Source organism: Sander lucioperca, chromosome 6 (assembly GCF_008315115.2).
Source record: "Sander lucioperca isolate FBNREF2018 chromosome 6, SLUC_FBN_1.2, whole genome shotgun sequence".
NCBI classification, from domain to species: domain Eukaryota; kingdom Metazoa; phylum Chordata; class Actinopteri; order Perciformes; family Percidae; genus Sander; species Sander lucioperca.
This window is the reverse complement of record NC_050178.1, coordinates 25,020,551-25,044,815: the sequence shown is the minus strand read 5'-3', so window position 1 is coordinate 25,044,815 and position 24,265 is coordinate 25,020,551. Positions and strand designations below refer to the sequence as shown.

At 39.6% G+C, this 24,265-nt stretch overlaps 3 protein-coding genes across 4 annotated transcripts in view; all 3 read right to left on the bottom strand.

Annotated features, from left to right (window-relative positions):
* The window catches only part of LOC116056460 (nuclear factor 7, brain-like), a 313,536-nt gene extending 297,100 nt beyond the window's left edge, over window positions 1–16,436 (bottom strand). The window contains exon 1 of the mRNA XM_036001835.1: window positions 16,254–16,436. The gene's annotated coding sequence lies outside the window, so the exon portion shown is untranslated. The remainder of the gene's footprint in view (window positions 1–16,253) is intronic.
* Window positions 1,672–3,559, bottom strand: LOC116056474 (zinc-binding protein A33-like). Its single transcript, XM_036001833.1, has 2 exons — window positions 3,374–3,559; window positions 1,672–3,254 (listed from the first exon to the last, which is right to left on the bottom strand). The coding sequence occupies exon 2, from the start codon at window positions 3,245–3,247 to the stop codon at window positions 1,856–1,858; it is 1,392 nt and encodes a 463-aa protein (XP_035857726.1). The 5' UTR covers window positions 3,248–3,254; window positions 3,374–3,559; the 3' UTR covers window positions 1,672–1,855.
* Window positions 16,437–18,776: 2,340 nt separating the features above from the next.
* LOC116056473 (nuclear factor 7, brain-like) lies at window positions 18,777–20,603 on the bottom strand. Of its 2 annotated transcripts, none has more exons than XM_031308600.2 (2): window positions 20,420–20,603; window positions 18,777–20,310 (listed from the first exon to the last, which is right to left on the bottom strand). In XM_031308600.2, exon 2 carries the CDS (start codon window positions 20,291–20,293, stop codon window positions 18,902–18,904), a length of 1,392 nt encoding a protein of 463 aa, XP_031164460.2. In that variant the 5' UTR covers window positions 20,294–20,310; window positions 20,420–20,603; the 3' UTR covers window positions 18,777–18,901. The 2 variants fall into 2 exon arrangements, with proteins under 2 accessions (XP_031164460.2, XP_035857725.1); XM_036001832.1 differs by having other exon boundaries at window positions 18,777–20,300; window positions 20,420–20,599.
* Between the last annotated feature and the right edge of the window lie 3,662 nt (window positions 20,604–24,265).

The following is a 24,265-nucleotide window of genomic DNA, read 5'->3' as shown; positions in this document are numbered from 1 at the left end:
TTTTTTATTTTCCACCAAACAAGTCAGTGCACCATATGCACAGCAGATATATTTACATTGGACTAAACAAAAATATGCTCACAGAAAACAGTAAACTGAAAAAGAAAATTGCAGAAAACATGTGCAGAAACAATATATAGAAAAAAAGAGGCATCATAGTGCTTACATCCTGATTGAAGTGGTAACAATGAACCATTGAGGTGATTGGCCAGGTGGCACATATATTGGCCAATCAGGTCATGTCGTGTCATTTTGAATGGCAGTGTTTTGAAATGGCAAACATGTGACTTGATGTCAGATTGTTGTGTCTTATGTAGGGCTGTCAGCATTAACGCGTTAATCGCGATGCGATTAATTTTTTTTAATCACATTAATCGCATTAATTGTATTAATCGCAGAAATTCAGAGAAATTAAAAGACATTAATCATTTGACAGCCCTATTTAGGAGTTACTACACACTATATTGACTCTAGTAAGGATAGGGATTTTTAGTTTTTTAGTTACTTGGAGGAATTGTGCAATAATGACAGATTCACACATTTTTCTTTTGTTTACAGTAAATAATTACAAATCTTAAAATCAAGTTCATAAAGTAACTTTCTTTGCATTCATTTGATTCCCAATCAAGATACACTGGTAAAAAATGCTTTCCTTCGTTAATATGTACTTAAAAACTGTTCTGAAATGCAAAATAATAGAATTTTAATCGTGATAAAATATGCGATTAATCGCGATTAACTATAGAACTTCAGCGATTAAAAAAAATTACTCGTTTGACAGCCCTAGTCTTATGCAGAGAACTGTGTTCAGTGCATTTAAAAGGTGACATTTTGAATTGCAAAATGTGTGTAAAGCACATCTCTGTGTGTCAGTTTAAATAATTATGCCATGCATGTTATTTTAGTGTGTTAGCAATTGGAAAAATCTGTAAAGGCTAAAATGCCCCCCCACCCAAAAATAAATTCTAATTCTGCAACAATGTTAGTAAAAAAACACACAACACAATACATTATGATTGCTGAAAAATCCATCCACCATTTCACAATGAAACTAACTTTTACATCATGTAGTATGAGAGGTCAGTGTAACGCTTAGCAGTTCAATTTTCTAAGCACAAACGGACATTTGGAAAAACAGAAAAATGGGTTAAAATATCCCATTTTTTATTTTTTTCCGCCTTGACAAATTAAAAAATTGGATCTTTAAACTGTTTTTCCAATTTTCTGTTTTTATTCAGAGGATCAGAAATTTTGAAAATTACAAAATTGCGTCTGAGCTCCAATTATTCAATACTGCAATGGTATTCTCTCCCTCGTTCCACCTAGCTACGCCCCGCCCCCCCACTCAAAACCATCAGTTGCACCTCTGACCCCAAAGTCTATCAGTTTTTAGTTTTTTCTGGTCCATATGCAGTTAATGACCTGCATATTCCACAAAGTAGAGGGAGAGAATGATGATGTTTGGAAACGTTCTAGTTTATTAGATCGGAACAACGATTGGTTCTTTTTTCCTTCTTTGGATCAAATCAGCTTCTACAAAGTGTTTGATGGTCGTCATGGCTCCACACACACATATCAAAATAATAAAACATAATCAATTTAAATAAAACAGTATTGGTAAAATAGAAAAAGGCTAAACGAACCAAAAGAATCAGAAACTAAGTGAAATAATTTAACATAACAAAAGCTAACTTTTAAACTAAATAAGAATAAAATGAAAACAATAAGTGAAAGAACATATCTTTATAATAATGAGACAGCAGGAGGACAGGTGCAGATTAAGAGGTTAAATTCAGAGACTTTTTTCCTTTAAAAAAAATAAACACCATCATGAATACAATAATCCTCTTTATCTCTAACTGCTCTGCTCCACTGTCACACACACCTTCACTGGTGATATCTTCAGTGGGACTTTACACCAAGTGTAAATGAATGGAAACATCTTCTCAGTGAAAGTGTGTGTGATGGTGTGTATCTGTGTGTCAGTATCAGCATCAGAGAACGACAGCTTTCCTCTGTTCCAGTCCAGAGTCACTCTGATCCTCTGTACCTTCTTCTGCACTACGAGATCAGTGCGTGGAGCTGATGATGACCGTGCTGAGTATTTACCTTTATGGAACAATATTCTCCATAATCCAGAAGATCTGCCTCCCTTCCTGTGGACAGACTCTGCTAACACACCCAGATCCCAGCTTGTACTGTCTCCAACCTCGACATCCCAGCTGCGAGTCCCTGAGTTAAAGCCCTCAGAGACCAGGACAGAGCGGTATATGTCAAACCTCTCTGGATTATCAGGAAGCTGCTGTGTCTTTCGTCTCACACTGGTCAGATCTTTAGACAGGATGAGTTTTGGATGAGCAGTGTTTGAGTCCAGAATCACAGGAGTGTAGGAGACCATGTCCTTCATCTTGTTCCAGATGTTGAAGCTCAGGTTGCCCAGGTGTTTGGCCTGGTCTATCAGAGCTCCTGAGAGCAGCTGTGGATCATCCAGCAGGGGGCGCTGCTGGACTCTTTCCACTGCAGCCTTGTAGTTGATCAGGAATGAGACGTCTTCAGCTCTCAGCTGCTCCTCTGTGGCTCTGACTGTGTCTGAAAGAGCTGCTATCTCTCTGCTCAGAGCCTCCATCTTCTCCTTCATCCTCTGACTCTTCTGCTCATATTCCTCCCTCAGTGCATCCAACCTGGCCTCCTCTTCCTCTTCTAGAAACCGGTGAAGCTTCTCAAACTGATCCTTAATGTGCCTATCTGTGCGTCGGGCCTGGACCTTTATGTGTTTTGCTGTCTGATCAAACTTCACTTTAACTTGTTCTAAACCCTTTAACTTCTCCTTTAAGGGCTCCAGAGTTTCCTGAAGCTCCTTCCTGTGTTGTCGTGTTACTTCATCGACGGGTCTGAATTTGTGGTCGATGTGTTTTTCTGAATCTCTGCAGACGACACACACTGGCTGCTGATGGTCCAGACAGAAGAGTTTGAGTTTCTCAGAGTGCAGACTGCAGAGAGCCTCTGAAGCTCTCTGATCTCTCTCCAGTAAGAAGGACTCACACAGGTTCTTCAACACCAGGTTACAAGGTGGATTTGCATTTGAAGATGTCGTCTTACAGACTGGACACTCTAGAGCTTGTTTCTGTCTCCACCAGCTCTGCAGACAGTCTTTACACAAGCTGTGGCTACATGTCAGAACAACAGGATTTCTAAAGACATCACGACAGACCGGACAGCAGAGATCCTCCTCTGATCTGGAAGCCATTTGGTCTCTGAGTGAAGATGAAAACACAGCAGACAGAAAGTACAGTCAGTAATGGCTCCCCTCCCTCCTCTACTAACTCCACTGAAATTTACTTTCACTTTGAGTCTTGTTTATAGTCAAACTCACCTTCAATGTGTGGAGTGTCAGCAGGTTGAAGCAGCAGTGTTGTAGTTTTCCACTTTTCTCTCCTGTAGCTGAACTCACTCAGAGGAAGTTGTTAGTTTGGTCTGAAGATGAAGCTGATTGTCTGTTTTTCTGTCTGTTTCGAGTGAGTCAGGTGAGGGTGGAGCTCTGTCAATGTTAAGTGTTGTTGGTTCACCTGTAACACAGAGGTGTGACTCATTTTAGATTGTTGTTTCATTGCTTTGAATCTGTAACAACCAGAAGTAATACCTAAATAGCCTCCCTATGATGTAATAGAGGAATAATTAACACTCAATGTGGACCAACGTCTCAGAAGATCTAGATCGCTCGGGAGAAATGGGTATCGGCAGCAAGAGTGAGACAAGACACAACTCAATGAATAGGTTTGAAGAGATAAGGAAATAAAACTTTAATTCTCTCTATTCTCTCATTCAACCAGTTTTCTTTTGTATTTTTTCTTAGAACGGTATTCTTCTCAAAACATCACAGGTGCAACAACATCATATGAATAATTACCATAAAACACCCTCTCACTTACAATAATTCTTTTGTTTTGTTTCCATTAAATCTAGTTAAGAATCCACTTGTCAATTGAGTACTTAGTTTGTTTACATATCCTTATTTAGATTCAAGATGTAATGCTACGCTAGCTCCATATTATTAGTCAGGCACTCATTAATTTTTTATTCATCTATATTAGGGTTTATAGATCCTATTTTATAGTGCCTCTAACTAAACAAGCGGATTCTCTGAATATTTTGATACTCTTTTCCTTCTATAACCCAAAATCAAATACCAATTAAAGCTGCAAGCAGCGATGGACGGGCTCTCGCGCGTCAGGATTACTGGCGGATGCCGCTCCTTGTGACCGTGCATTTGCGCGGCACTCAGACACTGCAAATCATCACCAATGAAAAGGGAACTCCCTGCTAAGTTCAACGATACCTCACACAAGACTCTACGTCATTAGCTGTGAAAAGGGGCGTGGCTAAGTTATAGGGGGCGGGTCAAACCATCACCAATTAAAAAGGAACTCTCTGCTGAGTTCAATGATACCTCACACAAGACCCTACCTTAAACAGTTCAAATGATATGAAAGGGGGCGTGTCCTGAGTACGTGGGCATGGTTAAGTATAGGGGGCGGCTCAGTATCACATGTCGACCACACATAAATTTCATGTAAATCGGATGTTTGTCATATAAGGCGCATTTCCTGTTGCCAGCGGGGGGCGCTATTACCACAAGTAAATATTGGCCTGTAGATGTCCTCAGGCCTGGACCCTTGTCAATCGTGAGAAATTTCAGGCAGATACGACAACGTAGGCTACACTCAAGTTACAACAATTTCTTTGTTCATCGCTAAACACTCAAAATGGCCGCCACGCCACGGCCACACCGTTTGACGAAAAGTTTTTCTTTTAATAACTTTTCATCTTTAATTCAATTCAATTCAATTTTATTTATAGTATCAAATCATAACAAGAGATATCTCGAGACACTTTACAGATAGAGTAGGTCTAGACCAAACTCTGTACTTTACGAAGCCCCAACTATTACAGTGGTTGCCTCAAGAGCAAGCATTAGCAGTAGCTATAGCGACAGTGGCAAGGAAAAACTCCCTTTTTTTGTTAGGAAGAAACCTCGGACAGACCCAGACTCTTGGTAGGCGGTGTCTGACGGCACCAGTTGGGGGAGTGGTGAATGGTGGCAATAATAGTCATAATAAAGATAGTGAAGCAGTGATCACAATGGTAGTCATAGTAGTTCATGTCATAGTAGGGCACAGCAGGGCGTTACGGGGTGTAGTGTGGCACAGCAGCCTGGGTGGACGCGGTTGGACGCGGCAGGACGCAGTCGGACACTGCGGGGAAACGCAGAGCGTAGCAGGGTGTAGTAAGTCCATAGCGTCAGCTGCACCCAGGACCCCGGTGTAGGTGCCACCCAATTCCAAGGCGATGTTCTGGGTGAAGAAGAAACAAAGGGACTCCGGGGAGAAAACTCCCCAGAGCTAGGTTAGTAACAGGCATTTCTGGGACTAAGATGCACACAAAAGGAGACAAGTGAAAAGAGAGAAGAGGGAGCGGCTCATTGTGTCCTTGGAAGGAGCTTCCCACAGCAGTCTAGAGTTATAATAGTATAACTAAGAGAGGCAGGCTAAAGAGAGGGGCCCTGGACCGGGCTCGTACTCTCCCCTGCCGGAACGGGCTTGTACTTCCTGCCTCCCTCTACTCTACTCTACTATGCTGCAACTCCTCACTCCCTAACTATAAGCTTTATCAAAGATGATGGTTTTCAGTTTATTCTTAAATGTGGCGACGGTGTCAGCCCCCCGAACCCAAGTTGGGAGCTGGTTCCACAGGAGAGGGGCCTGGTAGCTGAAGGCTCTGGCTCCCACTCTACTTTTAGAGACTCTAGGAACCACAAGTAGCTCTGAGTTCTGGGAGCGCAGTGCTCTAGTGGGACAATAAGGTACTAAAAGCTCTTCTATGTATGATGGTGCTTGACCATTTAGTGCTTTGTAGGTCAGGAGAAGGATTTTAAATTCAATCCTGGATTTTACAGGAAGCCAATGCAGAGAAGCTAATACAGGAGAAATGTGATCTCTTTTGTTAGTTCTTGTCAGAACACGTGCTGCAGCATTCTGGATCAGCTGGAGGGTCTTGAGGGACTTATTTGAGCAGCCTGATAGTAAAGAATTACAGTAGTCCAGCCGGGAAGTTACGAATGCATGGACTAGTTTTTCAGCATCGTTTTGAGACAGGATGTTCCTGATTTTGGCAATGTTACGAAGATGGAAAAAGGCTGTTCTTGAGGTTTGTTTTAAGTGGGCGTTAAAGGATAGATCCTGGTCAAAAATGACTCCTAGATTTCTGACAGTAGTGCTGGAGGCCAGGGCAATACCATCTAGGGTAGCTATATATTTAGATAATGAAGTTCGGTGGTGCTTGGGTCCCAGCACAATAACTTCCGTTTTGTTTGAGTTCAACATCAGAAAATTGTGGGTCATCCAGGATTTTATATCTTTAATGCACGCTTGAAGTTTAGCTAACTGACCGCTTTCGTCTGGCTTGATTGACAGATATAATTGGGTGTCGTCTGCGTAACAGTGAAAGTTAATAGAGTGTTTCCTAATAATATTGCCTAGAGGAAGCATATATAAAGAGAATAGAATTGGTCCAAGCACTGAGCCTTGAGGAACGCCATGGCTAACTTTAGCGTATTTGGATGGTTTATCGTTAATATTAACAAATTGGGATCGCTCAGAAAAATAGGACTTAAACCAGCTTAGTGCGATTCCTTTAATGCCAACTAAATGTTCCAGTCTCTGTAAGAGGATGGTATGGTCAACAGTGTCGAATGCAGCACTAAGATCTAATAAGACAAGTATGGAGACAAGTCCTTTGTCAGCAGCAGTTAGAAGGTCGTTAGTGATTTTCACCAGTGCCGTCTCTGTGCTATGATGCATTCTAAATCCTGACTGAAAGTCTTCAAATAGACTATTTCTATGCAGAAAGTCACACAATTGATTTAAGGTGTTGGGATGGTACAGACCAAATTTGAAGTCCGCCAGATTAAATCTCTAGGAGGAGTTCGTTAAAGTATAGCACCTTGACTTTTAGGCCTACTTCCTGTTGCCACTAGGGGGCGCTATGACTAAGTAAATATCGGCCTTTATTTGTCCTCAGGGTTGGGCTCTTATGAATCCTGAAAAGTTTTGAGCCAATTGGACAATGTACACTCGAGTTACACCCACTTCCTGTTTTGATGGCGAAACGCACAAAATGGCCGCCCCGCCACGGCCACGTCCTATGACGAAAAGTTTTTCTTTTAACAACTTCTCATCTTTAATGTCTTAAGATGGAACAGACCAAATTTGAAGTTGATCGGATGAAATCTCTAGGAGGAGTTCGTTAAACGTGGAAATGGCCAAAATCGCACGAATTTCGAACTTTTTAATCAAAATGGCGGACTTCCTGTTGGGTTTAGGGTATGGCTCCAATGACATTTTTTATACATCTCGACATGTTACATATGTGTACCAACTTTTGTGAGTCTACGTTAAACGCACGGCAGGGGCTAAATTTTTTTAACTTTGTAGGGGGCGCTAGCGAGCCATTTTTGTGCGACTATTCCCGAAACCCTTAAAATACGTAAATTTTCACCAGACTTGATGCAACCACCAATTTTGGTATGTTTTTGAATATGTTAAGCCCAAAAAGCCAATTAATTTGCAGAAAATAATTCTTTCAGTTTCAATAGGGCCTTCGCCGCTGTCGGCACTCGGGCCCTAATAAAACATTCGCATATATATTAACATGAAAATGAATCACATTAAACCTCAGTGTCACCAGTCACATTAACCTGTGCTTTTACCTGTAACGATCAGAGTAATGATATAACTCAACAACACATTCTAGAACTATAACGTTTTAACCACGTTTATTTCACATGTCATCAATGTATCATTAAACACAATCTCATAAGGTACAATAATCATATATAAGCCGCGTGAAATGGGGAACCCCAAATAAGCTACTAAAAGCTTTTCAGAGGGGGCCCGAATACGATAAACAACAACAGATAATATACAATCCAAAAACTCAATTTACCAGAAACACAAAATTGACAATAGAAAATACAACAAAATACAGACATACTTAAACTAACATAGACAAATACTACAAACAGACAGACGATCCCATCACAAACTATAGCATTTGAAGAATAATCAACAATCATGTGTTATAAGCAATTTTTCCTTGAGGCTTTTCTTGAAGATGGAGACAGAATACGACACTTTCAAGTTTTCCTCAAGCTCGTTCCAAATCTGCAGTCCCATACAAACTATACTCAGGCTCCTACATTTTAACCGTCGTTTTTTGCCAGTAATTAGGTGTTTTTTCCTTGTGCCATAAGTGTGCAGGGGACGAGTTATTGGAATAAGCTCACACAAACGGTAATTTAACCTATGGATAACCTGGAATATCATGCATGCATTCTGAAAGACATTATATTCGGTAAGCCTTAATATACCCAGGCGATGAAATAGAGGACGAGTGGGGGTATTGGGCTCGGACCACGTTAATGCCCGTAGGCCTGTCACGATAACAAATTTTGCTGGACGATAAATTGTCCCAGAAATTATTGCGATAAACGATAATATTGACGTTCTGAGACCATTTTCATCTAATATAATGATAATGGCATAATAATGCAGGTAGACCTTTTCAAAGATCAATAAACTTTTATTTCTAAAGAATATTTAACACTGGAACTGGAAGACATTTTATATATCCACAATATGTCTTTGATCTCCTTTAGTATGTCAGCATGTCGTCTTTCGCGCTGTTGTACAGTTGTGGAATTGCCGTTTGTGACACGTATGTTCTCCCAGGCATTTCATACTGGCTGTCAAATGTTTGCAGCATTCCTTGAGTGTTTGTGCGATAGAATACAGACTGTACTACATTTAACAATTATTTATTAAACACTAAATAATACATAATATAATAAATTATATCTATCTATTTCTATGTGGCTATCTGCCACATGGCGAGTAAATGTTTGTACCAAAATAATTCTGTTTTTCCAGTCTTTCTTTTGCTCCTCTGCTGTCTGCAGGTCGGAGCTTCACGGGGCCAGGGGCGGGCCCACACCCACACCCACACACACCCCCACACACACCAGCCACCATGTCACTTCTGTTTACTGATAGCTAGCGTTTCCCTCAGGCTAATTCATTAGCTAGTGGCGATTTTTGACAAGCAGGTAATGGAGTCTCAGTTCACCGTCCGGGAGCCTCTCTGACACACTGACAGCTGTAGGCTTGTACCGGTTAATGCTCTGTGCATTGTCTGACACATGCTGCCACTTTCCTGAAACCGCTTGCGAGACTGACAAGTCCACAGCAGCCCGTGGCGTTTATCCGAGCCCGTCTCCACTGCCTCCACCTGCAGGTTGTCAACTGTGTGGTTTGGAATGAAAGGGAGAAAACAGGACGCAGAGTAACACGGCGGATATCGCTCATATACTTCTCTGCGCCTTAAGTGATGAAGAAGTGATGAGTGTGGGAGAAAATGTCTTAATTTAAAAAATAACCCAACATATTTAGATAATTTTTTTGTTAGATCATCAATATGACATTTGAAATTTAAACATTCATCAATATAAACACCAAGGAATTTAGTGGTATTTACTCTTTCAATAATTTGGTCATTTATTTTAAGACAGACATGCCTGTTTTTCATTTGATTTTTGTTGGAATGAAACACAATGTAGTTTGTCTTTTTGATGTTAAGAGATGTTAAGAGATAGTTTATTACACCGAAACCAAATATCTACATTTCTTAATTCTCTATTTACTATTTCTTGCAGTCCAACTTGACTCCTATGTGACATAAATAAATTTGTATCGTCAGCAAATAAGACTTTGAAAATTCTACCATGGTTTTACACAAAGTCATTAATATATAATATAAAGAGAAGAGGGCCCAAAATGGATCCCTGTGGGACTCCAAATTTGATGATTTTGCTTATGGAAATTTGTTCATTAATATTTACGTATTGCTGTCTGCCAAATAAATAACTTGTAAACCAGCTAAGTGCTACTCCTCTGATTCCATAATGATGTAATTTATTCAATAATATATCAAAATCAATAGTATCAAATGCCTTACTTAAATCTAAAAATATACCTATACCACAGTCACCTTTATCGATGGCATCATTAATCTTTTCAATCAGATCTAGTATAGCCATACATTCCTAAAACCATATTGGGATAAAGCAATGATATGTAGTTTATCAAGATAGCCATTTAACCTATTGCACACTACTCTAAGACCTTAGAGATTATAGGCAAGATTGATATTGGACGATAATTGCTCATATCATGTTTATACCCAGATTTAAATACTGGTATAATTCTTGCAATTTTTGCCATTTTCGGCACAATTCCAGATAGCATTGATAGATTGATACAATAAGTAAGTGGCTCCAAGATATCAAGTGCAATGGCTTTCAGAATTTTACTACAGATTTCATCCTCACCAGCAGTGTATGTGTTTCGTAAGTTGGTAATGATTTTAAAAACTTCATGGCAATCAGTAGGCTTCATAAAAAAGGAATTGACATAGTTGCCCGACAAGTAATGGTTAAAAGAAATACCTTGAGGTTGGTTTATATTTTATTAGAGAGTTTTCCCCAATGGAGATAAAATAGTTATTAAAGTTATTTGCTAGATCAATGTCATTTGTTAAATTATTACCTAAATGTGAGTGTATGCCCGCAGTATTTGGGAGCACGGTGCTGTTTTGGCCATTGTTAAGGACTTTATTTAGCACTTTCCACGACTTCTTGGAGTCACCCTGTGATGCTTGGATGAGGTATGCAAAATGGTTACTTTTACTTTTCCTTATATGTGTAAGTTTATTCCTATAATTAGTGTATATATCCTTATTCATAGCACTTGGGTTTTTTAAGGAACGTTTGTAAAGTTTATTTTTATGTGCGATAGATTTTAAAATACCCTTTGTAAGCCAGGGGTTATGACCAGTGGCACTGCAAACGGCATACTTCTCTGGGATGGTACAACAAATCGAGTTTGTGATCTCATTTATAAAGGTTGTCATATGCAGTGTCAGGATCATTGCAGTCATAGACTGCTTCCCATGTTTTAGCCTGTAAGCTTTCACTTAGTTGTTGCAAGGTTCTTTCATTTAGTACTTTAGTTTTTGTTTTTTGCCGTGGTATTTTAGTCTTACTAGCAAAATCTAAAAATAATACAGTAGGAAAATGATCAGTAATATCAAATAACACAACTCCAGATTCTAGCCTAGTGTTTCGGATGTTTGTGATGATATTGTGTTACTCTGGTAAAATGATTGATGGTACAAAAAAAAGATGATGAATGTAAAGTATTAAAGAAATCACTTTTAGCAGCATCGTCTCTGGAGACATCAATATTAAAGTCCCCTAAAAGGACACAGCCTATGTTTTTCCTGTTTATGGAATATAAAATGTCCTCCAGTTGGACCTTGAAAGTATCCAGGTCAGAGTCAGGGGGTCGATAGATAACTCCTACTATAAGTTTTTCAACATTTGTGAGATTTATCTCAATAAAAAGTGAATCAGAATAGTTATCTAAGAAAATGTCATCACAATCATTCCTATGATGTTTAGAGTGCACATATAAACAAACGCCACCGCCAGTGCGGCCAGGCCTGTTTTTAAAAACTAGCTTATAGCCATTGAGGTTAAGAATATCAGTAAAGGTCCTATCATTGATCCAGGTTTCACTGCAACCAATAACATCAAAGCTACAGTCAGAATTTGAGAGTAAGGTAACTAACTCTTCAATGACAATTCGATCACTATAGTATTAATAAGGACAATGAACAAAAAGTTCGGTTCAGTGAGTTACTGGGAAAATCCATCCATTGCAGTGTTGTATCCTTCGACCGTTAAAGTGTAGCGTAACAATGTCTGTTTTCTTCAAACTCGGTGTGGGGCAAGCAAAATGTAATTGTCCTACCACTTTTCTTCCCTCTTTCTATTTCAGTATCTCCTTGTTTGTAGGCTCATGGGGTTGGCTCGCCACTCCAGGACCAGACGCTCCTCTACAAAGGAACAAGCTGGGCTGAAGACTCCAATGTCTCGTAGAAGTCCACACCACCGCTGAGGACACCCAGGAACGAAGTAAGGATGTAGAAGAGAGCAGACAAAAGGGGAGAAGAAGGCGAAGAAGGCGATGACGACGACCTGGCCTTGTATCTACAAAGCCAAAAAAAGTATTACTATATAGTTCAAACATACTTCTTAAAGTCAATACAGCACTGTTGATAATGATTTTCTATATTTGAATTATTAACACATTGTGTCATTGGACTGTAATCTGTCAAAAATAAAATGATCACTCCCTTAACAACTTGTCATGTTTTCGTTTCTCATTGAAAATTAATAAGGCATCTGTGTGGCAATTACATACACAACTGTTACATAGGTTAGGTTCAACTTATTTATATTAAACTAGCAAGAGATAAGTCTAATCACAGTATGGTTAATAAAACATTTTAACACTAACTCACATATAACATAACTTCTGTAAAAACATTACCCTTGCTCAAAAGTTACATTACCATGCTACAGCAGGCTACTAGCCTGCAACAACCAAAATGGGATTACTATATAATAATGGACTGAAACCAGCACAGTATGGACCAGCGCTAGCGTGGCCAACTGGGTTAGAAGAACATGAATAATTCTAGCAACCACTAGCATGGTTAGCCTCTGCTAGCACCGTTAGCGCGGCTAGCGCGATTAGAGCTAACGCTAATATTTATTCCCGATTTTACATTAATTCAACAAGCTTCATAATCAACTCACCAAGAATTTTCCTTTGGCAACTAGCAGCAGGATTGTAACCACTACAGGTATTTGTTTAATTCTCTGCTCCGTGTCTCAAACCCTACTTCGGCTGGAACAAAAAACAAACATTTCCTCTTCCTGCTCACTCGGATTCATCCGCTGAATGGAGGAGGAGTTAACGAGGAGGAATTCTTTGAACTCTTTGTTAAATATTAACTATGTCAGTAAGGTTGACAAGGAAATATTAATCTAATCACTTATATATTTTAAAATAAGATACTCCCACCACATTAACTTTTCCATAATTTAGTTCTAGTTTAGATCTATTCTACAAGGTTCTGTAACCGGGGCTACACATCCATTTGCATTGATGACACTGATCATAGATATATATAGGCTATATATAAAGGCTAGATGTCTCGTCCGCGCTGCTGCTGGCCAATGGAGGTCGACGTCGTTCTCTTAATACATCCATATATATATATATATATATATATATATATATATATACTTTTATAATATGAATATAATATAATAAAATAATTTGAATTATTACATGTTTATTTTAAACAAGTTTAAACTATTATAAAAGTGACATTTGCAATAAAAAATAGGTACAAGACTTCCCTTTACAAATATACATAAAGAATTGCTGCATGTTGAAATCCCCACCCTGTAGAGAGAACTACACTACTGTGGAGGTATACACATGGAGGATAGAGATAAAAAAATTCAATTCAATTCAATTTTATTTGTATAGCGCCAATTCATAACAAAAATGATCTCAGGACACTTTTCAAATAGAGCAGGTCTAGACCGAACTCCTTATAACATTATTTACAGAGACTCAACAGTACCACCATGAGCAAGACCTTGGCGACAAGGGCAAGGAAAAACTGCCTGTTAAGAGGCAGAAACCTAGGACAGACCCTTCGGCTCTAGGTGGGCGGTCGTCTGACTCGACCAGTTGGGGTGAGAGAGAGAGAGAGAGACAGAGAGAGAGAGAGAGAGAGAGACAGACAGACAGGTGCACAGCAACAACAGTATTGGCAATGGCAGTCAAGCAGGACCATGGCAGGAGGCTCCACTAGGATCCATGAGAACCTGCGAGACGAAAAAGCACAAGAACTCCGGGGAAGACGTGAAGTTAGTAACATGCATTAATGGGACATGAATGAGTGCAGAAAGAGAGAGAGAGGAAGAGAGGAGCTCAGTGCACCATGGGAAATCCCCCGATAGCCTAGGCCTATAGCAGCATAACTAAGGGATGGTTTCAGGACTCACCTGATCCAGCCCTAACTATAAGCTTTATCAAAGAGGAACGTCTTAAGCCTACTCTCAAATGTTGAGAGGGTGTCTGCCTCCCGAACCACAACTGGAAGCTGGTTCCACAGGAGAGGAGCTTGGTAACTGAAGGCTCTGGCTCCTGTTCTACTTTTAGAGACTATAGGAACCACAAGTAGCCCTGCATTCAGAGAACGTAGTGTTCTAAAAAAAAGGTAATAGGGTACTATGAGCTCTTTAAGATATATGAAGGGGCCTGGCCATGAAGAGCTTTATAGATGTGGAGGAGGATATTAAACAGACAGCCGCTCTGCTTGCTGGTCCCAACTCTGGGTTGGCTCTTTTGATTGAAAAGGTTGCCTACCCCTGGGTCAATGTTCACACATGTTTATTCATTCAAGTGTATGAGTGACAGAGCAAGTGAGATAGCCAGTAGTTCTCAAACTTTTTACACAGAGTACCACCTCAAATAATATTGGGCTCTTAGACTACTAACACCATCATAGACCTTTCTGGGTACCACCAAGATAAAGGATTTAATATAATAAGCCATATGATGCTCTCATTTGTTTGACATTCCACATGCAAATACTCACAACAGGTTGAGGTGCATCCTGAGACAAGTCCGTTGGCAGGTTGTCTTCCGCTCTTCTAGAGGTGGTTGGGCTTCTTGTTGCTACCAGCTAAAATAAACATAAGTAAAGACGTTTTGAGTGACTAAAATGTGCTGTAATAAACAACATTATATAACTTGCAGTAACAAAAACTAAAGTGACATTTAATCACATATTGATATATCAATCTTATACACCTTGAATTATTGTTGGTCAATGATACACATACACTTTGAAGATGAGCTGGAAAGTTGAAAATGGTTGGCACAACACCATCTTTAAGACGGACATTCTGCCCCGTTCTGTCAAAGTCCTCACTCCTGAAGTGCTCACTGCAGAGCAGTGTCCTGTCAGAGGCAACAAAACCGTCCCTTCTTAGAGCAAGTTCCCACTGTCTCCTCATCTTTTCGGTTTTGGGAAACCTTAAAAACGTGAGAAATGTACCCAGATATATAAATTATTGTCAACATTTCCAACCCTTTTTTCCTTCTTTCAACATTAACGGTAAGGACAAAAATACACACCTAAATTATCATATGTTTGGGGTAATTGTATGTGTGCATGTATGCATCATGTATGCATGTATGTACTTTAGAATAAGACAACCACACTAAACTAGTTATAAAAAGGTGTCCAAAAAAAACATTCAGCGATTGTGTAAACAAACTTCTAAAAATCCTTGGGTCAACAACAATCTTGTAATACTATTATGTCATAGCCCCGCTGTTCCTGTGTAACAGGACCTGTATTGTACATACATCCACATCATCATAATATTGTCATATCTTACAGGTGAAAGGTGATCCCACGGGCTCTCGTTTTGAGACTCCGGCGATTGGAGCATCCGTAGGCTGCACAAAAGTCTGGCATCTTCTCTTATAAAGACAGCAATTTCCTGTATCATAATGTAAGATGTTTTTAACAAACCAAACCGATTGGAAATCATGTGCAACTTAAGTTCTATTGAAAAGAAAGAGCAATTCTGCCCTGCCCACTGATGTAAAATTGCTGGGTAGCAGCTAAACTGTAACGTTAGCTGCTACTAGGTCTCACTCAAAGCTTCTTGTTATTAGCCAGCTAATAACTACAACCACATCCACAAAGATTGTAATTTAGACAAAAGACTAGCCGTCATAAAATCATTATTGGTGTCAGTAAAACCTATATAATTGAACAGCTTGATTGTGGTCTCAGCCTTGATAACTTGCAAGTAGTTGTGATACACAACTATGCTGCGTGATTAAGTTGTTTTTCGAAAAGAAAAGCTGCAATTTCAACATGTTCAAGCATCCAGAATTATAGCCACGTTAATAACATTTGTAAGAAACCAAACCGTTTGTAAATCTGTCAAGATTTCAGCGAGATAAGAGTATTTGTGTTCGTGCAGATCACTCACCTTACATCAGGTACCACAGAGCCCGCAAGAAAGCCTGCCTGTGACAAGATGGCCACCGGTGATGATGTTAGAGACTCCGCATCTAGCCTTTATATATATCTATATATATCTATGACACTGATAGTGTGCCGCAGGCTGATGCAACCATAGACTGCATATAAGAAGGATGCAACAGGCATGTTTATGCATATTTATTGATTACAGAGGGAGGACCCACATGCAGGTGATGAGTAGGCAGGTTGATTCAACAGAAAGTGAACTTTAATAACAAAGCTGGATCCTAAAACAGACAGTCGATAAAGAAAATCCAGAAATAAAGACAAAAAAGTAGAAGAATCTACACACTAGGTATATACAGCCAGGAACAAACGCAGCAATCTGACACTGAACAAGAGAAGACCATGACACAAGGAAAGGAGGGTGGTAACGAGGGAAAGGTTAAACACATCTGGGCAGGGCAGACTCCAGAGGAAACAAAGCTAGACAAAGACACATGAAACCAAACACTACACAATAAAACAGAAAGTAAAGCATGTTAACATATACAAGGAATGGATCTAGTAAACGTAAAAGCAACATTTTTTTTTTTTTATAACCAAAGCGTATAGTGTAGATGTAGCCTTCATTAACACTAGATATTTTTACTAGATATGATGAATCTGTCATTACTAAGAATAGTATGTAAAGAGACAGCAGTAGAGAGTAGTATGTAGAGAGACAACGGTAGAGAGTAGTATGAAGAGAGACAACAGTAGAGAGTAGTATGTAGAGAGACAACGGTAGAGAGTAGTATGAAGAGAGACAACAGTAGAGAGTAGTATGTAGAGAGACAACAGTAGAGAGTAGTATGTAGAGAGACAACAGTAGAGAGTAGTATGTAGAGAGACAACAGTAGAGAGTAGTATGTAGAGTATGTAGAGAGACAACAGTAGAGAGTAGTATGTAGAGAGACAACAGTAGAGAGTAGTATATAATACACAATTCACAAAACCACCCACCCAAACTGCAAAATGAAGCACTGCAACCAAAACTACATACAGCATTACCAAAATCAAACTTTTGCACCAAATGGCATACACTTCATTCATATTACCAGATTTGTATCTAACTAACTACACACTGTTGGACATAATGAAAAGCACTCTCATCTTTAGTATGCTTTGCCATAATACTAAAATAGTTCACATTGTAGAAAAGTCTTCACATTGTTCATATGTACAGAAATACGTATTTGCATATACACACACATGCTGTTGAAACATTTTATTTATTTTTTATTTTTCACCAAACAAGTCAGTGCACCATATGCACAGCAGATATATTAACATTGGACTGAACAAAAATATGCTAAAAAAAAACAGTAAACTGAAAAAGAAAATTGCAGAAAACGTGCAAAAACAATATATAGAAAAAAAGAGGCATCATAGTGCTTACATCCTGATTGAAGTGGTAACAATGAACCATTGAGGTGATTGGCCAGGTGACACAGATATTGGCCAATCAGCTCATGTCGTGTCATTTTGAATGGCAGTGTTTTGAAATGGCAAACATGTGACTTGATGTCAGATTGTTGTGTCTTATGCAGAGAACTGTGTTCAGTGCATTTAAAAGGTGCCATTTTGAATTGCAAAATGTGTGTAAAGCACATCTCTATGTGTGAGTTTAAATAATTATGCCATGCATGTTATTTTAGTGTGTTAGCAATTGGAAACATCTGTAAAGGCTAAAATGCTCCCCCACCCAAAAAAATTCTAATTCTGCAACAATGTTAGTAAAAAAAAAAAAAAACACACAAAAAAAATTCTAATTCTGCAACGTTAGTCAAAAAAAAAAAAAAAAAAAAAACCACACACACACAACACAATACATTATGATCGCTGAAAAATCCATCCACCATTTCACAATGAAACTAACTTTTACATCATGTAGTATGAGACCCAAACTACACATCCAAACACAATAACATTCCCATCGGCCTTCAAAAAATGATAAAACTCAACTCATTATTTTCTTTTTATTGCTGTTTATTTGTGACAATTTCTGTCTCTTTTCAATGTAGAGTTTCACTTTCTGATTTGTTTTATGAAGAGAGAAACAGAAGAGAAAGATTCAGTTCTTAAATCACCAACATCACAAAGTCTGAACCCAAACGGAGACATCCACCGTAAAATGAACATGTCCACCTTAAATAGAACATCTCCTCCTCTGACTGAATGACTAACAGCAGAATTCAACCGCAGACTGAATCAAAGACTTTTACAGAAAGAATCAAACAGAAAATGGTTCATAGATCTTGGATAATTTCATATGTACAACTTTTAAATAATACATGTATTCAAACATTGATTTTGGTGTTTGGAAACGTTCTAGTTTATTAGATCGGAACAATGATTGGTTCTTTTTTCCTTCTTTGGATCAAATCAGCTTCTACAAAGTGTTTGATGGTCGTCATGGCTTCTCACACACACACACACACACACACACACACACACACACACACACACACACACACACACACACACACACACACACACACACACACACACACACACACACACACACACACACACACACACACACACACACACACACACACACACACTTTAAATAAAACAGTATTGGTAAAATAGAAAAAGGCTAAACGAACTAAGAATCAGAAACTAAGTGAAATAATTTAACAAAAGCTAACTTTCAAACTAAATAAATATAAAATGAAAGCAATAAGTGAAAGAACATATCTTTATAATAATGAGACAGCAGGAGGACAGGTGCAGATTAAGAGGTTAAATTCAGAGACTTTTTTCCTTTAAAAAATAAACACCATCATGAATACAATCATCCTCTTTATCTCTAACTGCTCTGCTCCACTGTCACACACACCTTCACTGGTGATATCTTCAGTGGGACTTTACACCAAGTGTTAATGAATAGAAACATCTTCTCAGTGAAAGTGTGTGCGAAGGTATGTATGTGTGTGTCAGTATCAGCATCAGAGAACGACAGCTTTCCTCTGTTCCAGTCCAGAGTCACTCTGATCCTCTGGAGCTTCTTCTGCACTGCGAGATCAGTGCGTGGAGCTGATGGTGACCGTGCTGAGTATTTACCTTTATGGAACAATATTGTCCATAATCCGGACGGTCTGCCTGCCTTCCTCTGGACAGACTCTGCTAATACTCCCAGTTGCCAGTCTGTACTGTCTCCAACCTCAACATCCCAGCTGTGAGTCCCTGAGTTAAAGCCCTCAGAGCCTAGGATACAGTGGTATCTATCAAACCTCTCTGGATTACCAGGAAGCTGCTGTCTCTTTCCTCCAAGTCTCACAGTGGTCAGATCTTCAGACAGGATGAGTTTTGGATGAGCAGTGTTTGGGTCCAGAACCACAGGAGTGTAGGAGACCATGTCCTTCATCTTGTTCCAGATGTTGAAGCTCAGGTTGCCCAGGTGTTTGGCCTCATCTATCAGAGCTCCTGAGAGCAGCTGTAGATCATCCAGCAGGGGGCGCTGCTGGACTCTTTCCACTGCAGCCTTGTAGTTGATCAGGAATGAGACGTCTTCAGCTCTCAGCTCCTCCTCTGTGGCTCTGACTGTGTCTGAAAGAGCTGCTATCTCTCTGCTCAGAGCCTCCATCTTCTCCTTCATCCTCTGACTCTTCTGCTCCTCTTCCTCCTTCAGTGCAGCCATCCTGGCCTCCTCTTCTAGAAACTGGTGAAGCTTCTTAAACTGCTCCTTAATCTGCGTCTCTGTGTGTCGGGCCTGGACCTTTATGTGTTTTGCTGTCTGATCAAACTTCATTTTAACTTGTTGAAAAACCTTTAAATTCTCCTTTAAGGGCTCCAGAGATTCCTGAAGCTCCTTCCTGTGTTGTCGTGTTACTTCATCGATCGGTCTGATTCTGTGGTTGGAGTGTTTTTCTGAATGCAGACAGATGACACACACTGGCTGCTGATGGTCCAGACAGAAGAGTTTGAGTTTCTCAGAGTGCAGACTGCAGAGAGCCTCTGAAGCTCTCTGATCTCTCTCCAGTAAGAAGGCCTCACACAGGTTCTTCAACACCAGACTAACAGGTGGTTTTGAATTTGAAGATGTTGTCTTACAGACAGGACACTCTTGAGCTTGTTTCTGTCTCCACCAGCTCTGCAGACAGTCTTTACAGAAGCTGTGGCTACATGTCAGAACAACAGGATTTCTAAAGACATCATGACAGACCGGACAGCAGAGATCCTCCTCTGATCTGGAAGCCATTTCATCTCTGAGTGAAGCTGAAAACACAGCAGACAGAAAGTACAGTCAGTCACGGCTCCCCTCCCTCCTGTACTAACTCAACTGAAATTTATTTTCACTTTGAGTCTTGTTTTTAGTCAAACTCACCGTCAGTGTGTGGAGTGTCAGCAGGTTGAAGCAGCAGGGTTGTAGTTTTCCACTTTTCTCTCCTGTAGCTGAACTCACTCAGAGGAAGTTGTTAGTTTGGTCTGAAGGTGAATCTGATCCTCTGTTTTTCTGTCTGTGTTTCGAATGAGTCAGGTGAGGGTGGAGTAATGAAAGGAGGGTGGTAACGAGGGATAGATTAAACACACCTGGGCAGGGCAGACTCGAGAGGAAACAAAGCTAGACAAGGACACATGAAACCAAACACTACACAATAAAACAGGAAGTAAAACATGTTAACATATACAAGGAATGGATGTAGGAAATGTAAAAAGACAAAAGATATTCTTTTTCAAACCAAAGTGTGTAGTAGTGTAGATGTAGCCTTCATTAACTCTAGATATTTTTACTAGATATGATGAATCTGTCATTACTAAGAATAGTATGTAAAGAGACAGCAGTAGAGAGTAGTATGTAGAGAGACAACGGTAGAGAGTAGTATGTAGAGAGACAACAGTAGAGAGTAGTATGTAGAGAGACAACGGTAGAGAGACAACAGTAGAGAGTAGTATGTAGAGAGACAACAGTAGAGAGACAACAGTAGAGAGTAGTATGTAGAGAGACAACAGTAGAGAGTAGTATGTAGAGAGACAACAGTAGAGAGTAGTATGTAGAGAGACAACAGTAGAGAGTAGTATGTAGAGAGACAACAGTAGAGAGTAGTATGTAGAGAGACAACGGTAGAGAGACAACGGTAGAGAGTAGTATGTAGAGAGACAACAGTAGAGAGACAACAGTAGAGAGTAGTATGTAGAGAGTAGTATGTAGAGAGACAACAGTAGAGAGTAGTATGTAGAGAGACAAGAGTAGAGAGTAGTATGTAGAGAGACAACAGTAGAGAGTAGTATGTAGAGAGACAACAGTAGAGAGTAGTATGTAGAGAGACAACAGTAGAGAGTAGTATGTAGAGAGACAACAGGGATGGGTCAAACAACACAGGACTTTCCCCCAGGAGACCGGGGTTCGTGTCATGTCTTCCAGCTTGTCACTGAAACGTTCATTTTGTAACTTCACCCACCATCTTTTCTAAACCCTAACTGCCCCGTTCTTGTGCCGCATGTCAGTTAAACATACATCCCAAAAAGTGACGCCAATAGTCCCGACCAAACGCGTCTAAAAATGACACTTTTTGTGTCAATAACACAACTTTTTGACGTGATGGTAGTGAGAATGTGTTGCTTGTGCAGCTAAAAACTCAAATTAAAGTCAACGACAGTTTATGTTTTGACTTGTGGTTCTGAATATATAATTATCTGCCTATGAAGTGAGCCTGGCACGGTTTGGACTGAAATTACAACTACAAATTTAAAGGGCTGGGTGAAAAAAAATGCAGCGGATGATGTATTACGCTGTATTTCACAATTAAAGCAAACATAGAGCTGTTACTGAGCCTAGTCTGTGCTGCAGCTACTTGGCCAGTAACGGTTACTCACATCCTTTAGCTGTTTAGTTGAATTGACTGGATCAGGTTGATTTTATGTGTGATCCATGACAGCCTCGTATTATCCAATCACTTCTGTTCATCCATCATGCCCTCATACGGAGCTGAGCGGTGAAAGACACAGGTCGAAAGAAAAGGAAAGAGAGACAGGGAGAGAAACAGAAACCACCAGAGACCCTCGTCGACTGCCAAAATCTCCAAATTTGAACCCAAGCTTTTCTGGCTGCTAATTATTCCTCGAGCATGTTTCTCAACTAAATTTATGACACCAAGCTGGCACTCCTTGTGGCATCATAAATTAAACTGGCAACGAAATTTAGAATTAGAACCAAGGCCCTCTGTGTTCCAGCGAAAGGAAGGATAATTAAATAAGTGGAGAGCGTAAACGTGGATGTTCACAGGGTCGACTCTGTGACCCGTCTCGCCATTTCTACAGGAGGGACTTTCTTTCTTTGTATTTTCTGTGTCATTTGTTTCCCGAGGCTGAGCAGATGAAACTGTAAGGTGGAGACTGTCCTTACCGACTAACGATAGCGCCCTCTAGCAGCTGCAGGAATTATGACTCTTCAGGAAGGTGGACGTCGGGGTGACCGGACTGTTGTTTGCGTCCTGTTTCTTTCACCGTCATCGCGATCCTTTTCTAACATTAACCAAGTGGTTATTATTGTAGCCATGAGTACAAAGGTCTCCTAACCTCACAGCCTGTTCTCATGAACTATACATACATATAGCTACCAAAAAGTTAAGCACTGTAAATCGTAAGCATTCCACGCATTGCTCTGTATCCACTGCTGCTGTATAAGAGGGAGGGAGGAAGTCAGGGTGGACGGGTGGGTCATTAAATAAATAAAACATTGGACTTTCAAGCCAGGGAGCGGAGTTTGCTTCCCAGGGAAAACAAAGGACTTTTGCCTAGGAAATACGTGTTCCTTGGGAGAGTTTTAATCCAAACCACGATCTTTGTCCTAATCTTAACGTCGTCGCCGCATAACACTCACTTTTTGTCACCTAAACTTCACCATAATGTCCGCTGAAAAGACTGGCAGCTCGGGGTACTCTGTGCCCTGCTCACAGTCACCTATTCTCGGGTTAACTGAACCACTAACTTAACTGTCATGAGGAGCACCATGCGGAGCACTGTAGCCGCCATCACAGAACTCTGTAGTGGCTAAACACATCTACTAACTGCCGCTGATACAACCGAGGTGTGAACAGGGACGGACTGGGACAAAAATTCGGCGGACTGGGACAAAAATTCGGCCCAGGCAATTCCGTCCCTTACCGGCCCAATTTCAGACGGGGACGTTATTTGCTTTATAATTCCAAAAACCAGGCTCACGTGAGATTATGGCAGCATGAGGCGCACTTCCAGGCTTTCAGTATGAAATAATACACACCATTTATAAAACCTTCAAATAAACTACCATGGCACCATCTTAGAATAGAATGGAAATGCTTGCATATTTAAAACATATTATTACAAACTTTAAACACCCAAAACACCAAGACAACTAGATAAATGATCATGTTATAACGTGAAAAGATTTACATCTTAACGCAATTTATTGTTGTAATGTGAAACTTCTCACTTTATAAAACAATAGTTTATTGTAATCACAAGGAAAGTTTCTTGTAATAACTTAATAAGTCTAAATGTTGTAATTACGTAAAAATATCTCATTATAACGTAAAAATATCTTAGTATAAACATGAAAATATTTTTGTTATAATGTAAAAAATATCTTGAAAACAAGCAAAAATATAATTTTGTAACACAAAAATATGTTGTTAAACTTGAACATATCTTGATATATGTTAAATGTGAAAATATGTTTGCTAAAATATGATTAACATCTTGCTACTACATGATACTGATGCAGTTTTCCTTTTCGCTGCATTGGCAGCAATACGCTTCCGTAGCTTTACTACTTGAAATAACTTGATATTGTAATGGAGTATTTTTTAATTGTAATATTACTGCTTCTACTAAAGCAAGGGTCTGCAACGTTTTTATGGCTAAGGACCTCTTAGTTGAAAGAGAGACGGAGCAGGGACCCCCTACAAATATTATATAAAATTAAGGTGCATGTTAAACTGGGCCTACAATAACATTTGGGGAGGCTTAAGTCCTTTACACATAGCTTACTAATACTAAGCTATTAAAATAATTGTCGACATACATCAAGTTTTAATTTTAAACATACATGTGGCACAGTATTTGAAGTGTGGTATACCTTTGCTAAAGTAAAGGACTTACTTGATATTACTTAAGATTGTGTGATAGTTGGCTATATAACTTCTGACAACTTCTCACGCTCTTGTTCGGACAAAGTGGAAGCCTAGAAAAA